The sequence below is a fragment of the Rhea americana genome, unplaced genomic scaffold (genome assembly GCF_003343005.1).
Source record: "Rhea americana isolate MKP2758 unplaced genomic scaffold, rheAme1 scaffold_306, whole genome shotgun sequence".
Lineage (NCBI taxonomy): Eukaryota > Metazoa > Chordata > Aves > Rheiformes > Rheidae > Rhea > Rhea americana.
Genome location: NW_028186431.1, coordinates 642,340 through 665,850, shown reverse-complemented (window position 1 = coordinate 665,850; position 23,511 = coordinate 642,340). Strand labels below are relative to the sequence as shown.

Genomic DNA, 23,511 nt, shown 5'->3' with positions numbered 1-23,511 from the left:
CAGCCCAAAATTCCACTACACAAAGTGAAGATGAAAACCACAGTTTTAAGATTGTGAACTCCTCAGGGTAGGAACTTCCCTGTTCCTCTCATATGTGCTTTGTATAAAGCAGTTTTCCAGTCAAACACACTGGCCTTAAGTCCATTCATGAGACTTGCACAGTTGGGCTAAAGTAAATGTTTAAGAATGTATAAGCACAGGATACTCATTCTGTGATACTTAATTTTTTTTCCCCTCCAAAGATAAAAAGACAGTGCAGATCCTCAGGTAGCATGGCCATCCACAGCAGCAGAAACCAGGRTTTCTTAAAGTTTGAATTCAGGTATATGCCAGCATTTACTGTTTCAAAATGACAACTTAATGACTATGGAGAGAACAATCCAAGTGCACCTCCTGGAAGGAAAAGGAAAAAAAAAAAGGAAGAATAAGCACTTCACTTCTGATTCAGATATACAGAAATAGTTGAAAAAATAAGGTTGATCAAGGCCTGATGATCTCAAGCCATTTACCTGTCCTAATGCAAGGAGAGACATATGATTCCTGTTAACTGTTTCTCTAACCTATCTTTAAAGGCCTAAGTATAAGAAGCTCCACACTGTTCCTTCCTGGGTCTCTCACTGCTCTGGCCTTGGCTTTTCCAAAATCATTTTCTAGGTCACTCCATTACCAAATTTTAAACTCCCAGTCAGTGGTGTTTGTATCACCTCTCTCTCCAGAAACAAATCACTGACCCATCACTATGAAATGCCAAGTGGTTTCAAAACAAGCATGTAGACAAGAATTTTAGTTTGCAGCATGTTATATACATAATTTCACTCTCACCTCTAACTAGAGCAGGTCAAAGAAAAAAGCTTGCTACTTCCAATAAATGGAGTCAGAGTGTTTAAAGCATCTAAAATAGAAATAACAAGCAGCTAAATAATAATACAGTGTAAGTCGACCAGAGCCAAACAGTGAAATACTAAAAACTACAGAAACTACACAGCTAAGAACATGATAGTCTCACTACTTCCTGAAACAAGACAAATGACAGGCAGCACCTTCCRCAAGGGAAGAGCGCTTTTATTACAGAATGGATGAATTGTCCTGAAGCTGTCCTACTGTAGCTGTCGTAGCAAAAGGATTAGCTCTATCCTTTTGTCCTTTCAGTTAATAGATCCTACTCACATATTAAGCCTTGCCCCATACTTGGTTAAAAAACATCTTCACAATTTTTCCACTCTCTACTACACTAGTAAAGAGCGTTACACTGTTCTGAGCATTAGAAACAAGACTATGGAGATTATAAAATTAGCTCTAAAATCCCACATTTATTGTTTTGCACTTCAGGATAAATGACAATTAGTCTGTTTTTGAAGTCAAGAATGTTAATAGCTCTTTCTTTTCTTGCCATTTCCTACCACAGTGATTAAGTGCATAGCTGTGCATGCATTCTCAGAGTTTCAAAGGTACTTTCTCTGCTTCTCAGTACATGTTTTTCCAAGATGAAATTTCTTCTAAAAAGGAAGTATCACTCAAAGCATAACTCAGTACCTGATTCTGCATTGCTGCAGAGTAAGGTGCCTTACGCTAACATTTTCAGAAAGACAGGGTAAGGAAAACAAACTTATTACTGCATCTTGAGAAGATGAGTATAAACCATAAGACATCTTACTGAAAGCAAAACTTTGAAAACAGATTTTAGTAGCAGATAAGCTTTAAAGTTTGAATCATGAAATAGTAACTATTTAGCCAGAATACTAATGGCCAGATTAAGAACAAGTTACAAGATGTTTATGTGCTGTTAAATTGCAAAAGCTATAGCTTGCACAAATGCAATCCCAGGCTGAGCGTCTGAAATTTTAAAATTTAGCTCACCATACCTTTTAAGTGTGATAGTTTTCAAATCTAATTTGTTAGTAGTTCCAAGCATGTTGCCTGCTTGCTTTCTAAATCAGTTGTAAACATTTGCACCTGTAAGACTCCATAATACCAAGCAGTTGGTTTCAGCTTCTAGGAACAACACTCTATCCAAAACACCTTATTAAAAAGAGACATTTTTGCATCTACCAAGACATTCAGTGTTCTCACATCATTAGCACAATACACACAAAATGGACCTATCACCTCTGTAGGACTCAGAATGATACTTAGTGTTAGGTAGTTTTCCCTATTAGGAAAATATACTTAAAAAAAAAAAAACACTTTACAATGTCCCTAAGAAGCCCCCAAACACAGATCTTTCAATGAGCATATTAGATTCTTGGAGACTTGAGTCAGAAGGGCCCACCTAGGCACTGTTCCTATGTAAGTGATGGGACCAGAGAAGGTGTATGCCTACTGTATGATAGTGGTGCCAATACATTATAAGGAATCAGGTGACTCCCTCAGAAGGACATTTGTAAGTGCAATAGATTTAGAAGTAGTGGTAATAGCTCTGCCGTCAAAAGGAGAGAAGAGGGTAGCCAGTACAGTCATAGAAGRTGCTTCATTCGTATGCAAGCTTCAACATTGCCATCAGTCTCCAGATGGTTTTTACAGGATAGCTCAATCTCTCAGCAGTGAGGACACAGATAATACCATAGGYCGCTTCAGGTGAGGGGGGAGAATCCTCAAGCTCATTAGAGACACTGTGTTACCATATGACAGTTGCTGCTGTTACCATGAACCAAGTGCCAAGTAGAGCCAAGGAAGAGGTGGCTGCTACTTCCCTGAGAATAACTGAGCGTGATCAGCAGAGAAAGGTGTCCAGGAGCCTACAATAATGCTAGTGGACTTCTAAGAGGAGAAAGGGACTTGCAGCAAATTGATGATCAAAAAGTTATGGTGAACAGGAGTCCCTGAGAAACCCCATGTGAGACAGCAGGCAGTTGCTGATATCCAGAAAGACACTGAAAATTAGCGAGTACTAAAAAGAACATGTCTGCAAGCATAGAGGACAGAAGAATCATTTTTCTTCTTTTTTTTTAATCTAGCAGACTGTGTTCTGATATAAAACAATATTCTTCTAGTTTAATATTTTGTGTTCTAATAAGATGTTTATTTTTAGAAGCTGGAAGGCCACTGATGTAGCCATTTAGAAAAAGAGGTGGGACATTTTTACCTTAAGACTCTAGCCACCTCACAATCCCATCAATTAAAGATGAATGCATATACCTCGGCCTTATTGCCTAAATTCTTCCCAAGTAACCCAACATTCCTTCAACTTCCTCATTTTTATGTTGAAGTGCTAACTTACCSTGTGTGATCACACATGCACAATTATGTGGGCACATACCAAAAAGCTTGCCTCATGTGCATCCTTACCAACTCCATTCCCAAGCAGCATGGATACACAGAATAAATGATGAAATGGCACAATGGACTYGACCATATTCAAGAGTTCCTTGAGGAGCGCGGGTCCATATTTACCCACTGAGATTTAACACAGAAGAAAAAAAGTCATCCACAGTCTGTTCAGTTCTTAGCAAGGTSAAAACAGGTATGCACCACGTTATCCTCATCTATGCTGACAGCAGTAAGTTCTCTAAACCCAGCACAAATTCCTGATCTTAATCCCTATTAACCTAAACACCACCTAATCTATAACCAGTTTGACAGTGTTCAGGGAAATCTCTCAATGAGTTTGGAAAGCTGCTTCCACTTTTATTTATAAGTGGAATTCTGATCTTCAATTATTTGTCACTATCATGAATGCATTCATGGTGAAAAATGCAGCTTTACACATTTAAATGAGGGAATGTATCCATTTTAGGCTCATTCATTCTTGGCTAGTTATGTTTCTTCAAAAATAAAGTGACAGATGGAACCCTTTGGACTTAGGCATACTGCAATGAAGGAAATGGATTTTTACTTTCTGCATGATCACATCTATTTTATGTCTAGGCTGCACCTGACCTGCCTTGCCACAAGACACTTTGAGCCAGTGCTCTGGCTGTCTACTTCATCTGTTTGTTTGCTGCAGAAAAGTTATGAACCAGAGATAATTGTATAACTCAAGCATCCTGGAGAATAAAACATTTAAACACGGGAGGAAAAAAAAAATAAGAACACACATTCACAAGATATCCTACAAACCTGAACATACTTTTTAATCTGCATTCTGTATCAGAGCTCAAAGAACTCTTTCTAGGAACATTAACAACTGTAATAAGATCTGCAAAGCAGATTCTTTTTGCCCTAATAAGAAAGCTGGAAAGCTGGCTCCCAGGGTCTAAGGACACAAGCAATTTGGGGAAAAAAAAAATGGCCATTAGAACTGAATTAGTTATTACTTTCCAAAGTAATAACTAACATTTCAGCCCAGTGCTGAGGACAGACCATGAAAACATGAATTGCCTTAGACTGAAATAGCAGGAAAACAACGACCACCATCACCACCACAAAAAATCACCAGCATTTCCGGTGCTATCATGCTAATAGATTTAGTGCAATGGATCGTAACAGAGAGAACCTCAATCTTACCTACAAGTGTGAGGTAAAAAATACTATCAAATGCACTTCTGTATAATAGGTTTATAGCAGTATACAACATTGCATATCCTCTTCAGTCATCTGGACTTCATAGCCACCAAGTCAGCATTGCTCCAGGCAGTATGATGAAATAGAGTTAGTAGTTTAACCTCTTGTAATGAAAAATATATTTGGTCTATATATTAAGCACAGMTCACAGGCCGAGGCTATCTTCACTTCCCAATAAATCTTCAGAAGTCAACGATTTTCTTTCCTCATTTGAGATACTGTTCCAAGTTTACAACATTTTTATTGCGATTACCATCATTTTGCCAATCCCTGAAGGGATCACAGAACTGTAACTATTGTAACTAACTTCTCAAGTACATTCTATTTTGTGTCTACGAGACTGTAACYGAAAATACTGTGATTCAAGCTCTCAGTGTTCTCTACAAAAAAGGACTAAAAATTATTTCATACAATTCACTTCCCTTCTACTCCCTTTTTCAAGATTAGTAGAGATTCTTTACACCCAGCCAACAATCCCGCTCGAAATAGTCTACTATTGGTACACACAGCATTGGTTTTCCATCAATATCTGAGATCCCTTATCTATTGCCCTACCAGCTAGCACAAAATAAACAGAAATTAGCCCTTCCCCATAATCCTGCTAACTGACTTTCCCTTTCTCCAATGATCGTCACTCTCCAAGCCTGCTTCCAGGACAACTACTCTCCTGGTCGACTGAAACAGAAGGTGACTATCTGTGTGCCTATAACCATATCAGAAAACACAGAGACAAGTTACACTGCTGATTTCTAATATCAAAACAAAAAATATCATTCATATCATATTATTAGTTCGTATTTAAATCCTGAAGCATAATTTGTAATAAAAGGACAGTATCATCAGATAATTCTGAAGGCTGTATAAACTAACAAACAAAATAGGTGTAGCCAGTAATACGTAATTCATTCCTGAATGGTTTGAACATTCATAATAGTGGCATTTTAGATCACTGGAAACAAATCAGGGTAGCAGGAAAGAGTAAGCCATACATGTGTAAGACCACAAATGAAAACAGTACTGGATTATTTGTTTGCATTTGATTGATTCTTCAGTGTAGAGAGCAAGTTTCTGCTCAGAGCTATACCTTTTTCTGTTAAGTCTATCACTAGCTTTTCATTGATAGAAAAGAATATGATAAGCTAACAAAAAGTAGCATTATAAATCCAAATGAAATCCAAAATACTGTTAGGAATCAAAATAAAATCCCATCMAAACCACTGATTTTTAATAAGATAATGAAAAATTTCACAGTTCCATATAATTTCAAGTTTTCCTAAAAACAACAACTTTCTTATCAAGAATAATTTATATATGCAGAAGCTTGCCCTGCTGCTGAAGCTACCTAGCTATTACAGGCAGCAATATGTATTAAGTTGTACATTTTTTATCAAGTTAAAATTAAAGCTAGCCTCTCAAAGCCTTTGCATTAGGAAGTGTAACTTTCAAAAAATATTCTTTTCATTACAAGACAGAATTAAATACAGATTGCTTAGAATACCTTCAATTTTTTCCATCAGGTATGTCAGATCCATTCTGAATAAAAATCTCTTTAACAAGCTTCAACTTTAATTCTGAAGGCCTACCAAAGATTCTAAACTTCTTTGGTTATTCCAAGCAAATGCAGCTAAACCAATATGCTTTTGCCAATCACCAGACCTATGCAAAACTGCACCTTCATCAAAATGTCGCATCCATACATGTTAAGATTCACCTCCATGAATAGTGCCCGTAAGTAAGTGCCCAAATGGATCGTAATTATATTCAAAGCTTTATTACAATCTTTTTCAGGATGCATGAAAAAACACTTATTATATGAATAAGAGCAGTAATTAGCAACCTTTCTCCTCCTCTCAGATTTTCCTTTCCTCCCATTCAAGAACAGCTGCATGGAAAAAATAATAATTAAAAAAAAACAGTAAGTGGAACAAGCCTTTCATACATTTTACACAAACATGTTTATTTTCTTTATTGGAAAAGGAGAAAGCAAAGCCATTTCACAAGTCAGAAGGGAGACTTGTGCCTCAAAAGAACTCCCCAACAGATTTCACCTCATGAAAGATTATAACAAAAAACAACAACGTGGCAACTGCTAATTATTATGCCATATTCTTAAGCAGAAATACGCTACCCAAGTACACTCCTTAGGTGGAACAAAAAAACTTTGCAACTCTGCTTACCTATATGGATGCAAAACTGGAGATCCTTTAGCAGAAAGCTTACCTTGGAAACAGGAGTATTTTCACCTTCAATTCAAGTGTTTCAGATGCAAACTGCATGCTTAGCCAGAATAGACAGCAGAAACCATAAGAATTAGTTGACACACCAACAGTTACTCCACCACTACTCCTGCATTTTAATATCCTAATTTTAATCCGCAGCCATTCAGGAACATGAGTTAAATTGCACTTACATAAATAACTTGATTTCCTTCTTTCTTTAGTAAAGAATAAACAATGATTATGGCAGCTCTTTTCTTACATTATAGCTACATAAAGAAGTAACTTTAGAAGGCTACCATCACAACTTGCAATGCAAAACTAAGTAATCTATTTTTTTTAATTTTTTAAAAAATCTATTTCAATTCTAATATTCAATTTTGTTTTTAAAAAGACCTTAAAAGCAATCTTTACTTAGTTTAGAGAAATACACCTTTACAAGTGACAGAAAGTCAGTATCAACATGGATTTCTTAAAAGTATTGCAAGGGTCAACCATCAATGTGGAGAAGTGTTCACTCCACAAGTGCCAAACTCTTCATAACAAAAAAACATTTATTACAACAGAATATTACAAGCAACTAGTTTCAATGATCAAGAAATAAAATTTTATAGAACTGCAAACAGGGTAGTTGCTGATTGTGAACTGACAGGCATTCCAGATTTATAAACACCGTATCTTTTTGTTTAAGCACACTTAGAAGTAATTTCCAGTCTGCTTTATTTTCCACCAAATACGGTACATTTATCCAAACAAAAGCATGTACATTCAGTATAAAACATTTTGAGCAAGTTACAGTCCAGTTCCCATTCACAGTATTTTTAGTGCAATGCACTAACAGGGCCAAGTACTTCTCTATCCATAAAAGTATTTTTACTCCTGATCTTGTGATCAACATTTTTAGATATATTTTATACAAAAGTATATATGAACACGAGGCACCTCCCTAAGTAAGGGAGTGAACCTATATAAAAAAAAACATGGTATTTCTTTTGATGTACAGTACTTTTCAAATTGTAGCAATTTGACACAAATCACTAAACAAAATATTTTCTAAAAAGTAAAAAAAAANCCCAAACCAGTGATGCATGAAACCTGCCAAGAATTTCATAATGGTAGGCATGCAACTGTTTTACTAGAATCCTGATTAAAAGATAAAGAAAAAGGGATCTAAAACATTTTCCAAGTTACACAAAGCCAAGTGCTACCTACAGTGGTCATTTATGATCTTGAGAGAAAAAATATTTTGAGTTTCTCCCAGACTAGCCTCCCTTTTTATTAATATTTAATGAAATAAGCTAACATTATAAGTGGTTGTGCACAGATTGTCTGTCTATAATACATCAGCAAATATTCACTACCTTCATATTAACATTAGTGTGTTGATCTTTCAAAAAATAAACTGAAAAAATAAACTGCAACTATCATTAAAGTGCTTGTGTATACATTTTTTTAAAAAAAAATAAAGAATAGAGGAATGTGGATATTCTTGTAAACTTTCTGAATGTTTACAAAGTTGTCCTATGAACCACATATGGAAACAAAAATGGAAATCTTTGAATCAACTTCAGTACACTGAAATTCAGAATGCCTCAAAACTGGGAAATTAGTCAGTATGAACAAATAGGCAGTATGGCAAATATTAATAATTAGTACAATTCAGCCAATATACACTACATTGTTTGCTCTTATACATTCATTTGTAATATATTTAAAATAGTACATAACACAACATTTGCCAAAGTAGGATATCACAAAAAAGTTAGAGCTGTTGATCAGTTAGCAGTATTACGGTGGGTCAGTATGCAAGATGAGTTCTCTGAAGATGATTTCCTAAATAAGAAATAAAAGCCTTCTTCCAAAGCTGCTGTTTGTTAAGTTGCCTCTGCTGGTTTTTGTTTTGTTTTTTTAAGTTCAGAAAGTTCACTGTGTACTGTGTCAAACCTCAACTGCATAGAGACAAGTATAGTTAACTGCTAAGCTAGAAGCACAGGTGGATTCAATTCAACTACTTCAAAGTGTTTGGGGAGGAGGCATTGTCCTACAACAAGCAGTCAGAATGGTAATTAATTTAGGAAGAAAACAACAGTTTATGAAAATATTTCCTCCTTACAGTACCATTATCAAGACATTAGTGGTTCCAACACCAAATTAAAGTCTTTTCACTCAAATGAACTCCAAACTTTCCGAACATCACTTGAACCTATCTGAGGAGAAACGGGAATAAATTAATACTCTGAGTTTACCAATCTAATTCTGTTTTAAGTTACACAACATAAATAACTTATATGTGAGGTTAACTTTTAATTCATGATCGAAATACAAAACTAACTTTTCCTCTTAAATTCAGCGTAAGCCAGGGTCCAGCTCATCTCATTTTTGAAGTTCCATCCCTTCAGTCAAGACTTGCTACCAAACCACTAAAATATCAGATTCCATTTTAACATATGTAGGTGTTAATTCACTACAAAAGCTGAACCCAAACCAAATTATCTTCTGGAAGACAACGCTTCAGAGTTGAACTATAGAACAAGGCACATATGCTTGGTTTTCTTTTCACCAACTATGTTATAAGGATATTTCTGAATAAGAATGGTAAAAATTCTTATCAGTATCACTAATTTCTCCATTATAAATTTTTGTACAATCCCCAGTTTTTAAGGGAGCAGTCAGTCATATTGAAAAACAAAATAACTATTTACTTTCCTTTTTTAAAAGGTTCTTGTAAAAAAAATAGACTATCTTTAACACAAAGAGTATGGAAAACAGTCACTATAAATACAATTCATCCATCTGTAAAAAAAAAATCCCAGAATACCGTATAGTAGAAATTTAGAAAGTTCTCAGCCAAACTTTTATATATATTTAGCTTTAACACAAAAATTCTTGATGAAATTCAAATACTTTAAGAAGCACATGATCAGAACTTGTGTTTATATATATATATATATATATATATATATATATATAAAAACACTAAAAGAATCAAGCTCTAAATTTAATGTATTTAAAAATGCTCAAAGGCACCTAACTCCAGCTGATCTAATCCATTCTATGCCCTTTTGTTAACAGGACATATGCACATATTAGGATTAACCAAAAAAAAAAAAAAARTAGTAATTCCAGTATGTTCATAGAGATTTTTTGCAGTCACTTTTACCAAAGTACCTTTAGAAATTCTGCAATGAGGTTACAGAGAAGATGTTCATTAGGAGTGCTCTAATCAGATAAAAGCTCTGTTAATTTTACTATTTTAGGAATGTATTGTATTAGCTTGATTACAATAGATGCCTTAATTTAAAAAGAGTTTACCTGGGACAGTTTAACTATATTCTATTTCAACTTCCTACAAAGGCAAATTTAGAAAATAACTCCTTTCCAAAACACTAAAATTTAAGAAATAAACTTGACATCTACCTTAGTACTTAAGTTGCTTAACCATTAAATCTATGGAAAAGTATGTTTTCAGCAATAAATCAACAAAAAAAAAAAAAAAAAAAAAAAAAAAAAAAAAAAAAAAAAAAAAAAAAAAAAAAAAAAGACAAAACACTATTATTTCCTCACCAGACAACAGCTTTAGATCTTGTACTTCTGCCTTTGGTTTTATTTTCTTCAGGTGAATGAGATACATTTGCCTTGTGGGTTTTCTTATGATGTTCTAGAAAAGTCTTTCTGGCAAATGCTTTCCCACACTTATTGCATCGGTGAAGAGAAAAGTTTTTTGTTACTTTTACTTCAATGCCAACATCAGCTCCTTCATACTTTTTATTGGGCGAATTAGAGGTGACATCCTGTTTTGAACCAATCTGTTTTGTTTCATCCCTCTGAGGGCCTCTTTTTGTCACCTTATTTAGAACAAGATCAATTGGCTTTTTTATTGCTCTAATTTCTAAACTTGCAGTTATTTTCCCAAGGTAGCGTGGTGACTTTTTATGAACTACAGTTATATGCCTTATCACATCACGCTTGCGGCGTGTTTCATACGAGCAGAGTGGACACCTGTAGTATTTAACATAAATGTTATTTCCATCTGTGTGCAATTCAATGTGTTTTGTCAAGTTCTGTTTAGAAGTAAATTGGCGTTTACAGAGTTTACAGTAAAGCTGCTTGAAGTCAAAGCCAGCTGAAAGTTTTGGCTTCCTGGTTTTTTGCTGGCCACCTGCAGCAGATGCATTGGTTGATTTAGAGGTTGATTTAGAGGTTGATTTAGAAGTTGATTTAGTGGTTGATTTAGTGGTCGACTTAGAGTTTTCAGGGTCCTGTTTAACTTTATTTTTCTGTGCTGACGGAGTGCTCTTTTTTTCATTTGAATGATTTGTTCCCTTTAATTCATTCTGAGGAGAAAGGGCAATGGAAGGGGGTGAAGGTTCTACACAGTCTGCTGGTTCAACTTTTACTTTTATTTCTGTGCCATTGGCAGTATTGTTAGGTCCTTTCTCTCTTTTAGAGTTCTTTCCAGAAAGAGTTATCTTGTGAACAATTTGCATGTGCCTTTTAAGCATTATTTGTGAACTATATTTTCTCTTGCACAGAAGGCATTTGCATGCAGTTAAATTGTATTCAGCCTTTGAAGACGACTTTTGTTTTCGGGTCTTAAAAGATTTTTTAGCAGAAATTGTATCCAAGAACAAAGGTTGCCCCGGCTTTGTAGCTATATCAGGAGTAATGGAATCCCTTCTTAATCCTCTATGAACTTCATCAAAATGCCTCCTTACGTTGGCTTTTGTAGCAAATGATTTGTAACACACAGGACAACTTCTACCTAATGTTACAAGAACATTCTTATTTCTTCCTCTCGTTGAGCACTGATTTGGTTTCTTTTTTGTTTCTATGTACTTCTTTAGTTCTTCCATCTTTTTTTTGTGTACTTTTCTAATGTGCCGGCGTACACTGCGTCTGGAATGAAATTCTTTCCTACAAAGGCAACAAATCAACTGGTGGCCAAAATCAGAATTATCTGAAGAGTCCAACTCAGGATTTACTGCTGGAGGCTGTTCTTCAGAAGTAGGTATTACCTTGTTTGTAACAGGATCAGCAGGAGGTAATTCCGAAGTTTCCCCAACTGGACTTGAAGCTGGAGCTGAAACAGTCTTGGGTTGCTCAGTACTGGGTTCCTGAACCTGTACTGGAGCTTGATCAGTACTACTAATTTCTGTGTTCTCATCTGGGCTATCAGTCCTTGATACATACTGAAATACAGCATTTTGATTAGTTTCTATAGGTTCTAATTTAATTATATATTCTTGCTTGTCTACTCTCGGATAGATTGCTTCCAGGAGATCAYTTATGGCTTGGCTTTGTTTATCATTCATATCAGGGAGGTCTGGGGAAAAAAGAAAAAAAGTATTTAAAAAATGAACTTATAGTTTCAAATTATTTTAATTTTTCAGGTTTCAAAGTGTCTTTTCACTGTCAATCTAACCACCGTATTTGCAGAAATCATTCATTTTTACTATTTTTCTAGTTACAGGTTGAAGAAGTATTGCTTAATCTAGCAGCAGAGCCACTAATTCAAACTGGATTTGCTTTAACCAGTGAAACAATTCTTCTCACATCAGAATAAAACATCAGTATAAGTATCCTTTTTATTAACAGCCAACTGAAGAAGTACATCCTTGTAGTATTCTCATGTCAAAGTCACCTAAAGCAAAACTTGGTTTGCCTCTAATTAAACTGTTCTCTAAAAACCTATACCAACTGCAGAAATAAGGACATAAAACTGAGCTTGTTCTTTAGGTGTGCAGCTAAGCCTTAAGTATCATTAAAAACTGAACTTCCTACTACTGGAGACAGGCAATCTCAGTAAAGGAATCTATTTCTGGAAATACATTCTTTGTCTATGCTGAAGTAACTGATCTTTAAGGAAGACTGCAAGATCCATTTAACCTAAATACTGCACGAAGATACAAGGAGATGAAAGAATAATCAACTTCTGGAGAAGGAAAGCTTTTAGTAAAAATCAGTACTGGTACAGTACTATTATCTTACTGGTACAGTAAGATAATAAGGACAGAAAAAAAAAACTGTATTATCCTAAAAAATTGTAGCAATTTTTCAAAACAATGAAAACTGAGTAAAAGCAGTTATTTTAAGAAAGAATAAGTTCACTAGACTTCACCAATGGTTCATTCTGTGTTCTATTCTGATAATGACTTGGAGCAGATTAAAAAAAAAAAAGAAAAAAAAAAAAGAAGAAAGGAGTAGTAGCCCTTCTTGCTTGCCTGAGCCCCCAAAATCTTCGTTGGGGCTTCTCAAGCTAAAGTTTGCCTGTAAAATACTATTTTAATAGACCTATTCTTCACAAAGCTTTTTGAATTCCTTTATAATCTTGGCTATCACAATGATGTTATGTGTATCTGCTTTTGTCAAAAGTACTTTCATAGAGCCTGCTGTCTGGTAATTTTATTGAATACCCCAGTGCTTTTGCACTATAAAATACAAAAAAATGATTGCTCCCATTTCTCTTCATGCCATTCACATAGTTTTACAATCCTCAGTAATGGCCTCTCAGTTTTTAAATTCTAAATTTGTTCAGTGATCCAGTTTCCAGCACAGTACCCTAAGCATGCGCACTGGCACAACAGAGTGCAGTACAGTGATATGGAAAGGCACTGAGGTGGTCCTGTTCAAACTTATTCACAATGAATTGACGATTTAATTCCTGGCTAACTAAAAGCCCATACTAACTTAGGATTGTTTCTTCCACATCCCTAACATGTACATGACAAAGTGTGTGGGTAAAAGAAAAATGTTGTTTTGTTGCTCAGATCAATTTTTTGACACTGGATGATTAACTTTTTGCGGTCAACTTCAAATGGGGTTATCGATATGTCTGTAAGACACCGATAGAACGGATTTATCTGTATTTTTTTTACTGAGTGCTTCCTCCCATTTTATACCACCTTTTCAGACCATGAAATGACACTACGTAGAAAACATCTGTAGATGTGTAGAAAAGAAAAACAGATCCTCAGGAAATATTAATTTTTAACCATGGGGATTGCAGAACTTTTATTCCTACCTTGTGTTTACTATCTTTTAACTTTTTTTCATTGAAAAAAAATTACATTTTATTCCACAACTTTCATACTCAAAATTACATAAAACTAGTCTTCATATAGTTTTATTGAGAGCATCCAGTGTAATTCTCTTCATTTGTACCCTTCCTAATCAAAATGCAAAAGCTAACTAACCAATTAAATGATGGCTACAATACCAGGAGCTGGACTGGAGATCTTTGAATATTCAGAGTAGTTTTATTTTGCTTTAAAATACATACATCTAAGTCAGATACACTTTCAATCTTGCTTTAAGAATATACCTCATGTCTTTCAACAGAGAAGCTCTGATTGTATAACTAGCCAAGGGAGGAGCTACTACTAGTCTTTTCACTTTTTGCTCCTCTTTACAGGACCACAGAATGGTTGATGGGACCTCTGGAGATCATCTAGTCCAATCCCCCTCCTCAAGCAATCCCCTCCCTAGAGCACGTTGCACAGGATCGTGTCCAGGCGGCTCTTGCGTATCGCCAGAGAAAAACTCCACAAACTCTCTGGGCAACCTGCTCCACTGCTCTGTCACTCTCACAGTAAATATTTTCCTCATGTTCAGGTGGAACTTCCTTTGCTCCAGTTTGTGCATGTTGCCTCTCATCCTGTCACTGGGCACCACTGAAAAAAGTCTGGCCCCATCCTGTTGACAACCTCCCTTCAGATATTTGTAGATATTGATAAGATTCCCTCTCAGTTTTCTCTTCCCCAGGCTAAACAGGCCCAGCTCTTGCAGTCTTTCCTCCTAAGAGAGATGCTCTAGTAACCTCATAGCCCTACGCTAGACTCTCTCCAGGAGCTCCAGGTCTCTCTTGTAATGGGGAGCCCAGAACTGGACACAGTACTCAAGATGAGGCCTCCCCAGGGCTGAGTAGAGGGGCAGGATCACCTCCCTCCACCTGCTGGCAACACTCTGCCTAATGCACCCCAGGAGATCATTGGCCTTCTTGGCCACAAGGGCATATTGCTGGCTCATGGTCAACTTCTCATCCACCAGCACTCCCAGGCCCTACTCTGCAGAGCTGCTCTCCAGCAGGTCAGCCCCCAGCTTGTACTGATGCCTAGGGTTATTTCTCCCCGGGTGCAGGACTCTGCTCTTGCCCTTGKTSAACCTCAGGAGGTTCCTCTCCACCTAATTCTCCAGCCTGTCCAGGTCTCTCTGAATGGCAGCACAACCCTCWGGTGTGTCAACCACTCCTCCCAGCTTGGGATCATCAGCAAACTTGCTGAGGAGGCACTCTGTCCCCTCATTCAGGTCATTGATGAAGAAGTTGAACAAGACTGGACCCAGCACTGAGTCCTGGGAGACACCAGTAGCTACAGGCCTCCAACTAGACTTCACACCACTGATGACAACCCTCTGAGCTCTGCCTTTCAGCCAGTTCTCAGTCCACCTCACTGTCCACTCGTCTAACCCACACTTCCTGAGCTTGCCTAGGCGGCTGTTATGGGAGACAGTGTCAAAAGCCTTGCTGAAGTCAAGGTACACAACATCCACTGCTCTCCCCTCATCTATCCAGCCAGTCATTACATCATAGAAGGCTATCAGATCGGTTAGGTGTGATTTCCCCTTGGTGAATCCATGCTGACTACTCCTGACCACCTCCTTTTTCTCCATATTCTTTGAGATAATATCCAGAATGAGCTGTTCCATCACCTTTCCAGGGATGGAGGTGAGGCTGACTGGCCTGTAGTTTCCTGGGTCCTCCTTCTTGACCTTTTTGAAGAGACGAGTGACATTAGCTTTCTTCCAGTCCTCAGGTACCTCTCCTGTTCTCCATGATCTTTCAGAGATGATGGACAGCAGCCTAGCAATAACATCCACCAGCTCCTTCAGTACTTGTGGGTGCATCCCATCAGGGCCCATGGATTTGTGGGTGTCAAGGTGCCTAAAAGATCTCTAACCCATCTCTCCTCAATCAAGGGGAAGTCTTCCTTTCTCTAGATTTTCTCTCTTGTTGCCAGGGTCTGGGATTCCTGAGGGCTGGCCTTTGGAGTTTACAATACTTGCTAACACAACGCTGGGAAAGAATCATCTAAGTAAATCTTGCAGGTTCCTAACTTTTAAAATACTGACACAAGAAGGCATTATTCAAGAAAAAATCCTCATTGCAGCTATAGTAATCTAATCAAGAAGGAATCAGGATAATCAGAATGTTCCACAAAACATTTTCAAATGTTGGCACATTTCCAAATTAATCAGCCTTTCATAAAGATTAGCAAAAGGTCATCACTAGAAACGATAAGACTTTAATACATGTCATTTTCCATAAAAATATAATTTTTAAAAGAYTTTCCCCATAATCTAAATTTCTTATTACTAATAAAAAAAGTCTAAATTCTACAAAGAAGGAAACAGACTAGACAGGATGACGTACTGGGCCCAGGACTATCTTAAGGCAGGGTCAGGTGAGGTGCGAAGGTGAGGAAGAGAGACAGTATTATTGAAGGTCCACCTCCAACAGAAAAGGGCCACCTTTTACTCTGTGTTTCATAATGATTTAAGACTCAAGGATTGCATCCATGATACACAGCCTTTTCCAAATACAGGACAGTGATGCAGATTCATCAAAATGATTTTACAGGATCCAGCTAAAGCTATGCTGATCTAGAACTAAAAAACCTTGTTAGATCCAAGCTTTTCTGTCAGAGTCCATTTCTGAGCTCTCTGGCATACTTTTCAGTATCTTTCATAATAGAGAGGCAAAATAAAACAAAGTAAAGGGAGCAGAAGCAATAGAAAGCGTTGCCAGTAACACCCTTCATTAAAAGGTTGAATCTGTAGACCAGCTACCAAATTATGATACTGATATAGGTCCTGGTTGCTTCTGCCATATTGAAGTCCATGCTGCACCTTCTTCATAGGTACAAATGTGATCTAAACATTTAATTCTGCCTTTTTTTTTTGCACCTTGTTTCTGTTTTTTTTTTCTTTTTTCTTTTTTTTTTCTTAAATGGTACAGAAAGGTAAGTTTCTCATTTTTAGATAAATCTATCAAGTATTTCGTTGAGCAAAACTTACTGTCATCCATCTGGAGGCTTGGAGGACAATAGAACTTTTTATGAGTAATTAAATTTGGTAATCCTCTGAAGAGACTCCGGCACAATTTACATTCAAAAATGGTGTCCACATCTTTTAACAAGATATGTTTAAGTTGTTTAGTTCCTGTAACAAAAGAGATGTTATACTGAAAGTATGTTTTCTGTTCATCTGCTAGATCACATCATTCCATGAAAGCAGAAACATTTTAAAACATGACATTAACACAATGTTTTATCTTGCATTAATTCTACCCCATTGTACTGTAAGTTTACTACACACACTCTGAGTTTCACTATGAAAACAAGTCCATGCTGAAAAAAAATAAACAAAATGATTATACACATTACAGTTAACAGGGAATGAAGGATGATTTATAGTCAAAACTAACAGCTAACATTAGTATGGCAGTTCATACTACAGTTTCTGGTTGCTGCAATACAATTGCCTGATAGAAAATAGTAATGCATGCATTCAAATAATTCTGCAGCATTTTTTCTTAAAACTCCTCCAACAGTGCTAAGAAAGCAAGATGTACACAGCTATTTCATGTAAAAGTAGACCAAGTAAAGCAAAAAAACACAGAGTATACAATAAAATGTGCAGAGAATAAATAATGGGTCAAAATTAATGTTACAAAATCCATATCGAGATCAAGATGATTGTGCTTATTAAGAAAGCAGAACTGGAAACGTATTTTCAGTCTACTGAAAGCAAAATGCAAATAAATTAGGTTGGAAACCTTCCTGTCAGAAAATAGGTAATACGACAAAGCTTGCAGGTTTTCAAGATAATACATTGTATATTTAAAAAAAAGTAAGATGCAGTTTGATCTGGCATTGTTTGTGTATTCCAGCTCCTGTCTTGCTTAATCAACTAAAGAATTCAGAGTTTAAGCTACATTTCAAACTCATTCCTTCATTTTATACCACACTTATTCTATGAATGTAATGCCTACTGTTATTAGCAAAAGATTACTAAATAATGGACCTACTCCTAACTGGAAAGAAACACTAGCTGACCAAAATCAGTGACTTTCTCTACCTTGTTTTTATTTTGTCTAATGGAATAAGTTAAAATTAGTCAAACAGGTAGAAATGTAAAAAAACTGAGCCAAGAACAAATAATATCACAAGCAGAAAACCGAATTAGAAAAATAGCATCAACAGCATAGTCTTCCAAGTCGAACCAGAGTAAGAAGTTCAAGTGTTCTGGCATCATGCTTACACTCCACATAGGAATTCATTTTAAAGTTCAAACTCTGAGTTGCATTACAGAATTATTTCAGAGACCAAACCTCTTCAAATACTAATAGGTTTCACAGTATCTAATAGTTCTACAATATACATAGTCCTTACCAGAGCAAGTTTTAATTTCTTAGTATAATACTTCTAAAAGTTTTTGTAAGTGAGTTTTAGCAAAGCATAGTGCCTTTCCCTACTTCTACAGTTACTTAAAACTAGGGCCCAAATTTGACTATCAGGCTTCCTTCCAGTTTCTCCCACTGCCCACACTTTCCCTGTGTCAAAGCCCTAGGCTCCTGCCTCCTCCTCCTGCTGCTTTTTCCTCAAATGTTACCAACCTCACTTTCACCTGACCTGTACTTTACAGGCAACACTGATTACTGATGTTTAGATTTAGTGAAACTTCCAAATTTAAAAATGGTAAAGAGTTCCCCCTACATTAAGTTGTTTACCCATATCTTACTAATCCGTATTTGATCTGAATAAAAGAAAACCACAGAAAATAATGCAGCTTAGCAAAATTGACAATGCCCTAGGTAGACAGTAAGTTACCAAATCACAGTTCAAATAAAAAGTCCTCAAATTTGCTGACAGCACACAAGATGAATCAAAATTTGGCCAGCACTGCTGATRCATTTTTTTAATTACAAAGCCCTCCCCCAACTAAAGAAAAATAATTGTCTATTTCACAAATTCTACTTTTCCCACTCCAGGGACACACAAGTCTATTGATATCTCATTCCCTCTGCTGTTATGTTGACAGCATACAGGAGTTAAGTCTCCTTTTAGTTCAGGACTTAAGCTCAGTAATTTGTATTAGACAAACACATTTAAGAGTACTGGTTGAGATTTAATGACTTATGACATATTGGAGGTCAAACCAGAAGACATAGTAGTGGTCCCTCTGGCTTCAAACCTTTTCAAACTATGAAATTGTCAAAAGTAAGAGTGGGAAAAAAAATTACTCCTCACGAATTAAACTGCAAAGCTTTGAAGACCTCTGAAAGCAAAAGACGTTTAAAACATCTACTGTTTTTGTGGACACAACAGGCAGAGAAAAAAAGTAAGCATCTCCTTATACTTCACGAAGTGCAGTCAGTTTTCCTTCATATACTGCATATACCAGCATATACTGCCTCCAGCTTACTAAAACTGTCTCTATTTTGTAGCTATATCTACTTGTGGCAAGAGATACTTCATCAAATCCTGTTAATATTTGTAAATGATAGAGCTAAAATAATATGGTCACAGGAAACTGGTAAAGGACATCAGCTACTACATGTACTTCTCTGGAAGAATTACTAAAGTTTATACTTTTGGCAAGCAATTGCATATTTAAAAAGAAAAAATCAGCAGTCTGTTTCCTTATACAATAGCATTATATTCCACAGCAAAATTACAGAATTCAGTATTACATGTTTACTTACTATATTATAGAATATCAATGCACTACAGTGTTACTTATATTAGTAAATACTTTCTAATAAATTCAAATTATGAAGAATACTCTGCTTTTAATCTCTATTTCTTTAAAAGTTTACCAGAAGAATCAAAATAGTTTCTTTCAATAATGAAACACTGCTTATTCAGAAGTAACTAGTAAAATCTTTGTCCAAGTCCTTTCACTTTCTGTCCAACTTCCGTGGCACAGTTGAGATGAATGAGGTAAAGTAAGCTATCAATTTATCACAGGTCAGTCAGGACAATCTGGAAATGGCCTGGAGACAGATTACTTGCAACCAGTTCACACTATTACCAACAGAGATTCCATTAACCTACTTCAAGTGAAAGAAGTCTGCCACACATATTTGAGCCCTTAGGCAATTTCATCCAAACACTCACTTCTTGTAAAACAGATCACTAATGATGGATCTCACATCCAGTTTTCCTTCTTGTATTAAGCTGTACAAATACAAGTGGAGAACAAACTAAATATTGTGCCACTCTACAAGACCCAACCCAGGCACATATCCTAACACATACATATATATATATATATATATATGTATGTATGTATGTATGTATGTATGTATGTTTATATATAAACATGTATTTCTTATGTATAACAGTTCTATGAGGGAAAAATCTAGACTATATATTCACATAAAGACACACAGTAATAATTTCTGTGTTCTCCCATTAAAGGTTGTAAAAATAAAATGTTTATTTTGCCACATTAGAAGTGCAGAACCAGTTAGAAAACACTCAGTGTTTCCTATCATCTTTGGCATGCTCACCCAAACACTCAACTGTTATTCTTCGGTTCATTGCCATGTATCACAACTGCAGAAAACAGGCAAGTAACACCTTACAAGTAATATGATACAGCAGTACAACTACCTGTGCAAGAGTTTGAGGCAAACACTGAATTTTCTCATCCTTTTGAGAGTTTTAGGATAAACTTAGTAATAGTAGCAGAAGGTACGACACAAAGCAAAACAGAGTATTTTTTAAAGTTTTAGACAGATGACTATACAGCAGGAGCTGTGACTTCACTACTTTATACGGAAACCCTTTTTAAAAGGGACCGCACTTAATAGCAAAAACTTATATATATATATTTATATACATGTATATGGTGGGTTTTTTTGCAGTTATGTAGAAAGTTAGATTTTTTTTATATATAACATTGAACATATATAACTCTTAAAACAAGGCAGACATGTTTTTAAAAAGTCAGATATGCTATATCTGCCTGACATGGCATGATATGACAAGTCATACCTGATCGAAAACACTCAATGATTTGTTGAATACCAGACTTCGACGTTTGCAGAGGCTGCTGTAATAACGGAGGATCACCAGGTTCCAATATATGCACTGAAATACATGAAAGACAACAAAATATGAGAGAAAACTTACATGTTTTCATTAAGTTATAGATTTTCTACGCATAAAATAAGCTTGCTAAAAAGAAAGACTAAGAACTACAATAAAAGCTGAGTTATTCAAAAGATTTTATCAACACTGAATTAAAAACATCAGATGAATTAACAAATTTTCCAGCCATGTTATCTTTTGACAGTACTTCTTGAACGTGGTTCTAGTGGACAAAAATATTACAATATTATATATAATATATAAAATATTATAATAGCTGTTTGTGGTACATACTATTTAGTTATGCTTGTGTTCTGTCCTGATTATTGTTACTTTTGCACCTGAATTCAGTGCTAAGTATATACTGACAATACTGGAATCACACAGATACACTGTGAAGATGTACTGAACTTGGTAGCTCTTTTCTTGTACATACACTTTGTTCTGTTTGTTTGAATGATGGGAGTGAAGCAGACACATCTGGGGAACTGCTTCAATTGATACAGACTTCTGATGAGTCAATTTGTTTTGCAGCCACTAGGACCACATTCAAAAAGTACTTTTGGTTCAAGCAAATTGCTGAGGTAACATCTTTTTTCCTAAATTTCATTCCATGTTACAATCATTGTAAAATGTATTGCAACTAAAACATTTATTGATCAGGATAATTATTAGCTATTCCAATACGTAGTATTTACCCATACAGAAATTAATAGCATTCTGTTGCTATATATGCATAAGGCAATTAAGCTTTCCTTAGAGGCAAACCACATTTAAATGAATATGAGCACTTATTCAAGCATGTGTTTGAAAATTGTAAGTCAGGTCATCTTGTTAATTTCTTATTGATTAAAAAAACCAAATTTTGTAGTTCATGAATTGGCTCCTACCTTATCCATTTGGTTAATTTTTAATCCTATTGTAAAATTTCCATTTCAAAACAAAATACTAAGCATCTCTTAAAAAAATATTTCTAATAAAGAGCAGTAGAGACATAGAATAAAACTACAGCCACTAAAGCAAACAGATCAAACACATTTTAACAACAAAGTTGTTCTGTAAGATGTGAGATTATAAATAAATTCAAGCTGAAAAGAACATCAGGAAGAAAAGAACAACAGACAGAACATTCCACCTAACTATGCTGGCCCCATAATATACTATTATATATACGAATACGTAACAACCATTACAAATCAGCTAATCGTTTGGGGATCTCTAACACAATGACATATTGTATTCTACTAGCCTACTCCTCATTCTTTAAAATAATATATTTTGGTTGGTATACTGCCTCTAATATGCATGTGCAACACCCACTGACATCCAGAGGAGTGACATGTGTGAAGCAGACATAGATTAGTATTTGTAAGGCAAGAAAAGTACTTCAGTCTATCTTTTAAACACATCAGAACAACTCAAACACATTTAAACACAAAGAAATGTTTCTACTAGCTAAATAATGCCTATTCCCAAATCGCATCGATTTAAAGGCGTATTATCAAAGTTGCCAGGCCTACACTTTCTTCTATTAGTTCCAAAAACGGATGCCTTTCCTCTCAAAACATAGAAACAATCATCCAAACAACACACCCTAAAACAAGGCAAGAAGAAAGAAAAACATCAGGAAAAGAATCAAATTTCCTTTGGGGTTACCTATTACAACAGTAGGCAAGAAAAGTTACAAAAAGACTACAAAGATGGCTGAACCTTCATGGTAAGCATTATACTTTCACAGTGGACATCTTCCATGTCATATAGCAGTGGAATGCAAAGAGGGGTTTTAGGACTTTAGGATTTCCCTCCCTCCTTGTAAGCAACAACTTTGAGTTCATCAGTACTTTTTAAAAGAAGAGATGCAAATTAAAAACACAAACAATGAGTGTAACAAATGGCAGGAGATGACGTATTACAAAAATTTCAAAGTATCACACTTTTTGTAAGCACAAATGCCAGCTGCTTTTAGGTATTCCCTGGCCTTCCTCTGCTCACTACATTGCTCTGTCCACTTAGGGGTTCAGATATCATCACACATCCTCTAAAATCTGAGAAGTTATGGCCCTGACATAATTTAACATGACAGCTCCAAGGTACTTACAAAACATTTCCAAATAAAACGTGGGATTATTTTTTGCATCCAAAACTTTCATTAATAGCGCAGATTTGTAACCCTGCAGCWGCTCCTGAAAGCTGTTAAACGCGGCGGCAAGTCAAAACGAGCGAAGCACCGCACGCCGCGGCGCGCGCCGCTCACTGTACCTGGTTCACAGCATCCATGGTGATGGTGCTCAGTCTGACAACACTTGTCCCTCAGCGGCATTTTCTGCGCGCACGACCTGCCTCCCCTCTACATCCAGCAGCTCGGTCCTGCTAAAAACACGCAAATTAACCGCCACCCGGGAGGCGCGGAGGGCGCGAACGGCCGCGCAGGGCGCCGAGCCGCGCCCCAGGGCGCCGCCGCGGCAGCAGGCCGGGAGGCAACGGCCCCTCGCGGGGCACGCAGCCCCTTTTGTTCACCCCGCAGCCGGGACGCGCTCCGCGCCGCCCCCACCCCCGCGCCCACGTGGGACCCCCCCACCGGCCCGGCCGGCCAGGAACAGAGCGCCTTTTAAAAACGGCTATTTTCGTAATCCGAGCGAGCG

At 36.4% G+C, this 23,511-nt stretch overlaps 1 protein-coding gene across 3 annotated transcripts; it reads right to left on the bottom strand.

Annotated features, from left to right (window-relative positions):
• Positions 1-7,252: 7,252 nt before the first annotated feature.
• Positions 7,253-23,233, bottom strand: ZNF800 (zinc finger protein 800). 3 transcript variants are annotated; one of them, XM_085309910.1, is made up of 5 exons: positions 23,129-23,233; positions 20,774-20,869; positions 16,788-16,931; positions 10,281-12,039; positions 7,253-8,923 (listed from the first exon to the last, which is right to left on the bottom strand). In XM_085309910.1, coding segments are annotated over exons 1-5 (2,061 nt in total). In that variant the 5' UTR covers positions 23,190-23,233; the 3' UTR covers positions 7,253-8,922. The 3 variants fall into 3 exon arrangements, with proteins under 3 accessions (XP_085166036.1, XP_085166034.1, XP_085166035.1); XM_085309908.1 differs by having other exon boundaries at positions 7,253-8,919; XM_085309909.1 differs by lacking the exon at positions 7,253-8,923 and having other exon boundaries at positions 10,277-12,039.
• Positions 23,234-23,511: the final 278 nt, after the last annotated feature.